The sequence below is a fragment of the Salvia hispanica genome, chromosome 4, assembly GCF_029641045.1.
Source record: "Salvia hispanica isolate PSC_SH4W2 chromosome 4, Shi_PSC_v1, whole genome shotgun sequence".
Lineage (NCBI taxonomy): Eukaryota > Viridiplantae > Streptophyta > Magnoliopsida > Lamiales > Lamiaceae > Salvia > Salvia hispanica.
Window position 1 is genome coordinate 24,469,580 of NC_142695.1, and position 11,353 is coordinate 24,480,932.

Consider the following 11,353-nt stretch of genomic DNA (forward strand, 5'->3'; position numbering starts at 1 on the left):
TTCGAATTTTTGTCCTATTCCAAATAGGATTTCTTCTGTCTTCTTTATTTAAGTCCTAGTATTCTGGTGAGATCAGCCCACACTGATATCGGAGTACAGTTCGGGAACCAGAGAGAAGATCTGTGGTCTAGTATTCAAAGCGTCACGTGGAGAAGCTGCTAGCCATCTTCAATTCTTTGGAGAATTAATTAGGTATTATTCTGCTCCATAGAAAAGCATGTTTTAGGTTTCAATATTCTTAAAGCATGATTCATTCAAGTTATGAGCATGATACATGTGAGAATTACGCGAATAGATTTTGTCTAAATAATCTGCTAAATAGATCTGATTATTATGTGATTTATTTGTGTGATTAATAATTGTTAAATTATGTTAATTCGTCGCACCGCTTCCGCTACCAGTTCCATCAGAGACGAGCTCCTCTACGCCCTCGTCAACATGGCCACCGCCGCCGCCTATGTCAGCACCCTCCGCTACCACGTCGTCCCCACGCGCCACACCTTCGCCGACCTCAAAAACCTCTCCGCCCCCTTCCTCGACTCCCTCCTCTCTGACTACGCCGTCCTCATCAGCAAATTCCGCGACGTCCACATCTCCACGGATCGGGCCTCCATCGGCCTCATCATCGACGGCGTCCGGGTCGCCTACCCCGATCTCTTCATCGGATCTAGAATGGCGGTTCACGGAAATGACATAATTCAAATAATTAGGGTTTGAGAGGAAGAGGAAGGAAGAAGATGAAAGATGAGAGGAAGGAAGAAGATGAAATTGAAGTGTAAAAATAATTGGAGAATTAATTAGGGAGTAAAAAATCAGAATTAAAAGTTTAATTTGGTCAAAATCGGTCGTTGACCGTTAGTTTTTAACGGAAATGTCGACGGAGGACCAAAATGATCAAATTTCCATATGTGCAGGACCAAAAAATCCAAAAGATAATGTTTATGACCAAAAACGTAAAATGACCATATGTTCAGGACCAATTTTGGCCTTTACTCTAGATTATATAGGTAGTTGACATGCATAGCTGATATTAAAAAAGGGAGAAAACTAAATCTTAGAAACTTATTTTCAAATGAGAAATATTACCAAATAACCAGAGTCCAAAATATTTCATGCTTTAAATTGGAGAAATAAAAGAGTGAGACGCGTAACATTTGCCTCAAAAGCAGAATTCTTTACGTCTTTTCCGACAACAATAAAAAAGAAACATAATTTGTGGAAGAAAAAAAATTAGGAAAATAGAGACGACACAAAAACGACAAATATGAATTAATTTAATTTAAGAATCATAATACAACAGATTTCGCACACTCAAACCCAAACACAAACAACAATGATTAAGTATTAACCTACAAATTAATCACAATTAACAAACAACACTCGAGATCAAAACAGAATCCCCAAAACAGCAACAGATCTGCTACATTGCCCTCAAAACTGAATCGAAGCCAACACGAATTGGTAGAATTGCAAATCAGCGGCGGCAATGGTTGATGGCGGAGCAGCAGCGAGAGTAGGGGTGAATCGGAGCGCGGCGGGCAAGGGATCTTGTTAGCAGTTATACGCCTCCTTCTCCCCCTCTCCTCCTCCGCCGCATCGCCTTCGGGTAGCTCCTGTGCGCGTAGTACGCCTCCGCCTCCACAATCCCCGTCTCCGCGTCGTCATGGGTTTGGATCTGAATCTAGAACGGGCGGCGCTCGTAGTGGCCGCGAGAGATCCCCTCGAGGTCATCAATCCTAGCGAGCGCGGCGACGTAGAGCTCGCCGGAGACGCGGTGGCCATTTTTGTACTTCTTTTCTTATCTATGGAAACCTCATCGATACTACTACACTTGCTCAGGATTGAAGACGGTGGTGAAGATAATCCCCAATCCCCAAACACAAACTAAATACCCTAATTAAAACATAAAATTACCATTCTACCCTTTCATAATAAATTAATCTAAAAATATTTTTTGTGTGGCAAAATCTGGACCACTCATTTAATAATGAGTGGCTGATATTGCATCTCATTTCTCAATGACCCTAAACTAAGACTAAATTTTAGCCATTAGATTAGAAGATCTATTGGTTGATATAATGTCACATGGATTATATTTTTAATTAAGAAAATTAATAAATAAAATTAGAGTGTATTAATGTCAATTCCCTCTCATTAAAATCATCTTAAAACTTTAAATTTACGTAACTCTCTCGATTTAAATTATTTTTTCACAAAAAATATATCAAATTAAAGATACTTTCATAAGGATTCCAACGAGATCTCAATTGCATATGTTCTGATGACGTTCGGATGATGAAATTTGATATTATTTATTTTAGTTTTCGTAAATGTTGATAACCAGATTTTTATCAACAAATACATCAAAAAATCTCAATAAAACCATGTAAAAATCTCAATAAATATGTGTTGATATTTTCTTGTATTAATGTTGATATTCCTATGTCATATTGTTGATATTTGTAATACACTATGTTGATATAAAAAAATATTCGCGAAAATTATCATATGATAACAAAATGACGATATTACCCTTTTGTTGATATTTTGTCTACTATTTATTGAGATTCGTAAGATTTAATCTCATCCACTCATTTTAAAATCTAAGGGTGGAGATTTGGTCTTGATTTTGGATTAGGGTGCTATAAGCATTAGAATATGACTATATATATATAGGGGAGCATTAAGGTCCTATTGCCCCCTTAGTGTCTATTTCCTTTTTAATATCAACCATTAGATTGATGGAATGGACGGACTAGAATAAAAGGGCAGATCTAATCCCGTGTTGCATTATTAGTTCATTTTTCTGCATTATAAGGGTAAAGCTGTAAACACGAAAATATATTAGCAGATTCAAAACTGCAAGTGCGAAAATTACGTAGTTATTTGGAGAGACGATTGACAAATCTCTCATTCCATTCTCTTTCATAAACACGACCTCCTCACTTCTCCCCTCTTCCCAAACCCTAACCACCTCGTTTTACATCCACAGATCAAGCAAAAAAATTTTGATTCGTGCTGCAAGGATGACGGAAAATCGAACCAAAGCAAACTCTGATCTTGTTTTCATCATTCGAGGGTCGATTTTGCTATTTTGTCACAACCATCTCTTTCCACTTCCAGCAGCAGTAGTTGAAGATTGATTGATTCAATTTTAATTCAATATTTCAGTGAATTTAGGGTTTATTTTGATAAATTTGTGCGTAACCGTCGGTTTTTGCAATTTTGAATTCGATTTTTAGTGTTTTATGGTTTATTCTGATAAATTTGTGATGAACAGACGGAGAAAGTGAGGTTAGAAACCCTAGCTGCTTCAAAATCAGAGAAACTCCATTGGAAGATTCGATTTCTGCCCGCTTAACACCTTCGGTCGACGCAACACCATTTTAATCGGTGGAAGGTTTTCAATCGACAACAAGGTATGGTTCCAAAGTTTCAATTTTTGGTAAGAGACAAGTCTCCGAGTCGATTTTAGCCGTGAAAACACCACAAAGTCGACGATTTAGAGTTTTATAATAAACATAATGTACAAATATTTCCGTGTAATGAATTTTATTTACCCAGTAATGGACGATTTGTGTCTTGTAATATATATGCTTCTGAGACGTATTTGTTCTGATTTTATGAGTAGTTTTAACTTATAAACATAATGTAACAATATTTCAGTGTAATGGATTTTATTTAATCAGTAATGGACAATCTGTGTCCTGTAATGTATATGTTTATGAGACGTTTTTGTTGTGATTTTATGAGTAGTTTTAACTGATAAACATAATGTACAAATATTTCAGTGTAATGGATTTTATTTACTCAGTAATGGACGATTTGTATCCTGTAGTAATGGACGATTTGTATCCTGTAGTAATGGACGATCTGTACATTATTCATTGATCCGTGCACATTATTAGATACTATTGGTACATTATTTACTGATACAAATGTACATTATTAGATATCATTGGTATATTATTCACTGTACCAAATCTAAAACATACATTGAAAAATGAAGTTTAATTCATGTGGTGGTACTATACCCTATCCCCATGGATTGATAAACCCTAGGGGAATGAATCAAACTTCATGCCCTTGGTGATGGTTTTGTTTGTGAGTGGGTACTACAATCCAAAGGGTATGAATTAGACTCTCGCCAAACATTAAATACTTACGCAAGTACATCATTAAGTATTACGCGTGTACATTAAAGGCCACTTGACGTACATTATTTAGTCCTACTTAGCCTAAACATTATTCCCTTAAACACGTACATTATTTAAATTCGGACTGTACATTATTAGACATTTGGCGTACATAATTTCTTGTAAGAGACATATGCATTACTCAGAAACTGACGAGAATATTGAACTCCTATTTCTCCAATATTTTTTAGCGAAAAAATAGTTAGAATTGAAGTAAAATCGATGAATCATAGAAAGAAATAAGCATATTGAGATTTAATAAAGGAAAAGAAATAAAATATAAGTAAATATGTAACAGATGGCGTGAATCATGGAATTGCAATAACTGCCACTTTTTTACTACTCCCCTAAATGCCCTTTTCAAATTATTTAATCAATGAAATTAATTAAATCAGGCCCTATTTTCGGCCCTCAGATCTTGAAAATGGATGGTGGAGATTGAGAAGGAAAAAGAACAAAAGATGGAAAATTGATCTGAATACATCCATATATATATAGGGTCTTGTTAAGTTGAGATTTTTGGGCCTAATTGAGAATTGAGATGCAATCTCAGCCACCCATTCACAATCTTTGTGTGATGTTAACAGCGTCTGGTTTATGTCAACAAGGACGTATTTTTGTCATTTCAGTTCTAAACTATTTCATTTGTATTCAAAACACGCCGCAAAACTCTCGAAAATTTCTCTGAGTTCTCTCCCAAATTTCTTCTACTATTCTGCATCTTCTCTTCCCTTCGTCGCAATTCATCTCCTAATCTTAGACTTCGTTCAGTTTTCTACATCAATTAATTTCCAAAATTGAGGATTGAAGAAATAGTTGAAGCTGAAGCACCGATTGTAGCCAGAAAAAGGCATTCCAAATTGGCGGTCGTTGATGCGAATTCTTCAGGTTAAGAAATTGATTCAAATTTTAAGTATATTGCTTCGATTTTAGTGTATTAAAACATATCTGGATTTGTTTTCTTCTGAATTCGATTTCTGCTGATTTTTTTTTTTTTTGTTGATTAGCGATGGTAGAATTGGAAGAGAAGGAAATCAACAATGCTGCTCGAAAAAACGAAAGAGAACATGCATCTGCTTCCAGTTAAGGATTTGTTTAAATTTTTAAGATTATTGACATTTCATACAATAGTTATTGACATAGTTATGATAATAGACTTGTGTATGCTTGTTTGGATTGCTGTTAACATTATAAACTTTAACAATTGATATAAAAGTAATAAGATAATTATGTTTGCTTTAAACAGGATATACTTGTTATTGACTTAGTGTATACTTATTAGAATCGTTGTTGACATAGTCAAATTGACATAATAGTAACCAGATAATTGTGTTTGCTATATATGGGATATACTTGTTATTGACGTTGATTTATTATGTACTTTATCTATTGACATAATTTTAAGAATATACATGCACTTGCCGCCTTCGCCCGATGTCGTTTATGGAAAATTTCTCGGTATTATTCCTCACTTTTGATATTTTCTATGATATTATCTTCTTTTTTCTTGATTTTGTATTTTCATGTCACAGTTTTTAAGAGGTCATTTTGCACTGATTTTCTCAAGTTCTGCTTTGAACGCTTTGAGGCTATTCTGTGGTCTTCTGCAAGAGAGTAATTCTGATCTTCATTCATTTCTTTCTTTTCCATTCATGTTTAGTTATTTATGAAAAATATTTTATGATTTTGAATGCATGATTGCTCAGGCATAACATAGAAGGTGTTTTAACCAATATTACTGATGGGAGTGCAAACAGAAACAAGTTGCTATTCATTTGGGTAAGTAATGCAGTCACAGACCAACTTTGCATCACAAAAATGATTATAATAATTTATTAAGTTTCCTTAATTACATGAACATGACCAAATGTATCTCTTCCGTGGGCTACTAGGCTAAAAGTAACGCAGTATGCTGCAAAAGGACTAGCATATCTTCATGATGGCATGGAAATTCAAGTATAACTACTTTCTCTCTGTCGAAATTCACCTCAACGTACCTCAGCAGCGTAACTTTATATAAAGAGATGGTTTTTCGTGTAGATTATATTCAGAGATTTCAAGTCTTAAAACATTCTTTCGGATGAGCAGTGAAATGCTAAGCTCTCGGATTTCGGGTTGGCCAAATTAGGCCCTGCTGATGGATTAAGTCATGTCTCTACTGCTGAGGGAGAGATTACCCAGACATTGGAGGAAGCGGATGAAATCAGGTGTTACTGTACAAGACAGAGGAGCGTCTTTTCTTCACCCCCTCGCAGTTGAGGCCTTACCGCGAGTGGGTCAACAAGAGGTGGGTTCCCCCTTTGGACCCCTCCTGCTCGTTGTATAAAACTGACGTAAGCATCCTTTAAATGATACTTCTGTGAATTCGAATTGGTGATATGTGGCCTGGATGATTAATTGTTTGAACTTGTATAAGTTGTGAATATAAGCACTATTGTAGTCTATTTGTTGTATGCTCGGATGTCCCATTTTTCTTTGTTGACAACTATTGCTCAAGTTAGATATATATATATATATATATATATATATATATATGAAGTATTAGAAGTAAATAAGCATCTTAAACAAATGTTTTCTTAGTAACTTAATCAACCAATTATTTGATATTTCTCAAATGTGAAAATTTAAATTGACTTATCTCTAGATGTTCTTGCCTTTTAACACAGCAGTTCTCACCTGAAGTGGAAGCAGTGATTGAACATGTCTTTAACCCAGGAGACCATGTTGAAGCCATGATTGATGGAGATGGTTTTTATGGTGCTTTGAAGTGGAAGCAGTGATTGAACATGTCTTTAACTCAGGAGACCATGTTGAAGCCATGATTGATGGAGATGGTTTTTATGGTGCTTGGTTCCTGCAATTGTTCTTATAAAAACAGAGGTTTAAAACTACTATATGATTGAGTACAAAAATTTGATGATGGCTTATAATTGTTGTTGACATGGCTTGTACGTGTAGTTGAAGAACAAACATCAATGATTTGAAAGTATAGTTGACATGACTTATAATTGTTGTTGACATGGCTTGTACGTGTAGTTGACATAGTTTAAAAGTATAGTTGACATGACTTATAATTGTTGTTGACATGGCTTGTACGTGCAGTTCACATGGTTTGAAAATGTAGTTGACGTGCCTTATAATTGTTGTTGACATGGCTTGTACGTGTAGTTGAAATGGTTTGAAAGTTTAGTTGACATGAATTATAATTGTTGTTGACATGGCTTGTACGTGTAGTTGACATATTATGTACCGTGGTTGACACGATATGCACCGTAGTTGACATGACTTGTATGTGCAGTTGACAATGATACAAGACTCTGAAAACTGGAATAATACAAATAGGCACAGATTGAATGAATTACAAAACAAGTACAAGGAATGGTTTAGCCATAGAAGCAAGAAGTAAACAACTGTCTTATTCTGATTTGAACAAAAAGTGGTTTGAATATTTGATCTTAACATTTTTTTTAGATGGATATGTAAAACAATTATCACATCTGATTTTTAAACCATGCACTCTATAATAATATATCAACTGTCAATCAGTTCAACAACTTGAATTGAGATGTCAACAACTTAAACTGAATGTCAACAGCTCAAAAACAATCCTTGTAACTAAAAAAATATACAACTATTTTTTCTTATTTTTTAATTTGACACAAGTTCTGGCATCATTATCACAATACATTTTAATAGTTGGCATAATTATATCTGTTTAGTTGACATTATATGTGTGTAGTTGACATGAATTGTATATCTAGTTGACATTATATGTGTGTAGTTGACATGAATTGTATATTCAGTTGACATAGATTACATATGTAGTTAACCATTTTTTTTCATTTGAAAAGCCCTCAACCAATAATTCAAGATGAAAAGCATAGCCAGAAGTCAAATTTCCATAAACAAAATGATTAATTACGTACCTAAAGTGCAAAATTAAATAAGATCCATCAAATGTAGTATAAAAATATCAACAACTAAAAAATAACACTTATAATTCACATATTAATAGCCAGAATATCAAATGTCAACAACTCGTATTAAAATGTCAACAACTAAAAAATAACACTTATAATTCACATATCAATAGCCAGAATATCAAATGTCAACAACGCAGTATTAAAATGTCAACAATTAAAAAATAACACTAATAATTCACATATCAATAGCCAGAATATCCAATGTCAACAACTTGTATTAAAATGTCAACAACTAAAAAGTAACACTTATAATTCATATATCAATAGCAAGAATATCAAATATCAACAACTTATAACAAAATGTCAACAGTGTGTCAACAAGGATTTCCAAAATCCAAAATTAAAATCTCAAAAACTACGTCTCAAAATATGCAACACCAAGACACCAGCACCAACATCTCAAACATACTTCTCAACCTCATCTCCTTACTCTCCGGAGCTCTAATTCCACAGATCTCCCTCACCTTCAGATCTCTCACCGAGAAGCTGGAGCGTCATCATTTTTTCCTCAAACTGGAGCGCCAACTATATGTTCTTGCAGAGCTCTTCTAGTTTACTCGATCTCAGCTTCTCGCTTTCACTCACCAACTGCAGAAATCAAACAACGTCAACAACAAATCTGCAAAAATTGAAATCAGTAAAGCAAGAGCTTCATCTACCTCTACTAATTTCACGAGGAGCTGCGCTTTTCCTTCTTATCATCGAAAGCCTCAGCCGATTCTTTATACTCTTTCTCCTACAAAATCCGAAGAAAGAGATAAATTAATCTGGAAATCGGAGATAGAATAAGAAAAATCATCAAATCATCAAATCAAAACTTCTTCTGACAGTTGATCCCCAAAATCTTCACATCTCACGTCATGATTTCAACCTTTTTGCATATCGCGGCAACTTCTTTCCTCATCAGATCCGTCACGGAATCGAGCTCCTAATCAACCACAAATCGCCGTCACAGCTCTGATTCCTTCTCTCTCATGATTTTCTTCGTGAATTCACGAACCTCATCAATTTTCTCCCTATCAAAACACAAAAAACAACAAATTGTGCCAAAATTTCATTATTGCATTTTTACTCCAGCTGCGATCGATTATATCGGAGGAATTCGACATTTCGTCTTTGCCTTCCAAGCATAAGAATAACAAAACTGAGAAATTTTGTTCAGAATCACCTTTGTAACAACCAAAAAAGTACTCTGTATATAAGAAACAACACGCACAAATCTCACCCGAAAAAAATCATGTGTGAACGGCTTCGGCGAAAAGCTGATAAATGACAATTGATTCCAACCAAATATTCAATTAACTCCAACAAGTTATTATCCAAAAAATAAAACAACAGTATCTGAAGATTTTAAAACAAAAGCAACAGTGAAACATAATTCACCTGATAAGAGCGACACCATATGAATGCGCGCTCGAGAGAGACGAAACAAGCTGAAACATATAATGTCAACTAGCATATCTTAAGTGACAACATAGAGGGTTTCCAAAATCCAGAATCAAAATTTCAACACTACATCTCAAAATATGCAGCACCAACACACCAGCACCAACATCTCAGATATCCTTCCATGGACTCTCAACCATATCCATAACCCCTTCATCCACCAACAAACACCACAGCCGGGGGATGCATTTTGGATACAATTATTTTGTATGTAAACAGAATGTCAACAAAGAGTATAGCTACATAGAATATTTAACAAGTAACATACATCATGTCAACAGATTTGCATTTATGTCTTCAGCCAAGGGGTGCATTTCGGATACAACTATTTTGTATGTAAACAGAATGTCAACAAAGAGTATAACTACATAGAATATTTAACAGGTAACATACTTCATGTCAACAGATTTGCATTTATGTCTTCAGCCAGAGGATGCATTTTGGATACAACTATTTTTTATGTAATCAGAATGTCAACAAAGAGTATAGCTACATATAATATTTTACAGCTAACATACATCATGTCAACAGATTTGCATTTATGTCAACAGGGTATAATTCACCAACATAACACAAAAAAATCATGTTAATGAAAATCAAACAAAATTACCTCCACCATTCGTCGACGTCGACTCTGAATATGATGAAGAATCCATCAGATAACACTTACGTATTGATTATGAACTTAAATCGAAGCTAAAGATGAAAAAGCAAAAAAACAAAAAACTGATTAGGAACAGATTTGACTGGGCATCAACAAATAAAACATAAAAACAGAATCAAAGTCGGTTAAATCGACCGAAAAACTTCAAAATCAACACCGAAATCCGTCGAATTGGTCGTCTATTTTTTGAAAATTGATATGCTAAGGAATCGTCGAATCAGAGATCGTTGAAATCGTATGAATTCTAATTTTCGAATCAATTGAATCAGAGAACTCAAACAAATCACAAATCTCACCGAAATCGCCGATGAAAGCTGAAGAATGCTAAATTAAAATATGAAATGACTATTATACCCTTTTATAATAAATTAATCTAAAAATATTTATTGTGTGGCAAAATCTGGACCACTCATTTAATAAAAATGAGTGGCTGATATTGTATCTCATTTCTCAATTAGCCTAAATAATCTCAATTGATCACAATCCTATATATATATATATATATATATATATATATAGGATAGTGATAAAATACAAACTTATATATTGTACAAACTCAAAACTCCTAAACACAGCTTCAACACAGTTTCAATACAATATCAACATAGTGTAAAATTTCAAGATTTTAATGTCAACACAGTATCAACACAATATCAACACAGCATCAATCATTGACTACCGTTAAAATTCTGTTGACATTTTCCTATTGATATTTTTTTGTGATCTATTGACATTTTTCAATGGTCAAGATCATAGTTTTGAGTTTGTACAGTATTTAGAATTTTCATTTGATCACATACCTATATATATATATATTATAATATATATATATATGGTCCTATTAACCACAAATCCACCCTTAAAGACCGAACTAGAGACCAAATTAGGGCCACTCATTTTTCTTAATCTTATGGTTATGATTAATTTACAATTAATTTAATATTTTATTAAATAAAAATGTTTTTTCTTTTAGATTTTTTTAATTTTTTTTTTTTATTTTTTAAATTTTTTTAAATTTTTTTTAAAAAAATTAATTTTATTTTATTTTTTTAATTTTTTTTAAA

The 11,353-nt window shown here is 33.8% G+C and overlaps 1 protein-coding gene across 1 annotated transcript; it reads left to right on the forward strand.

The window, feature by feature from the left end:
* Positions 1–369: 369 nt before the first annotated feature.
* LOC148927522 (fasciclin-like arabinogalactan protein 19) lies at positions 370–717 on the forward strand. Its single transcript, XM_089056625.1, has one exon. It carries the CDS (start codon positions 370–372, stop codon positions 715–717), a length of 348 nt encoding a protein of 115 aa, XP_088912751.1.
* Positions 718–11,353: the final 10,636 nt, after the last annotated feature.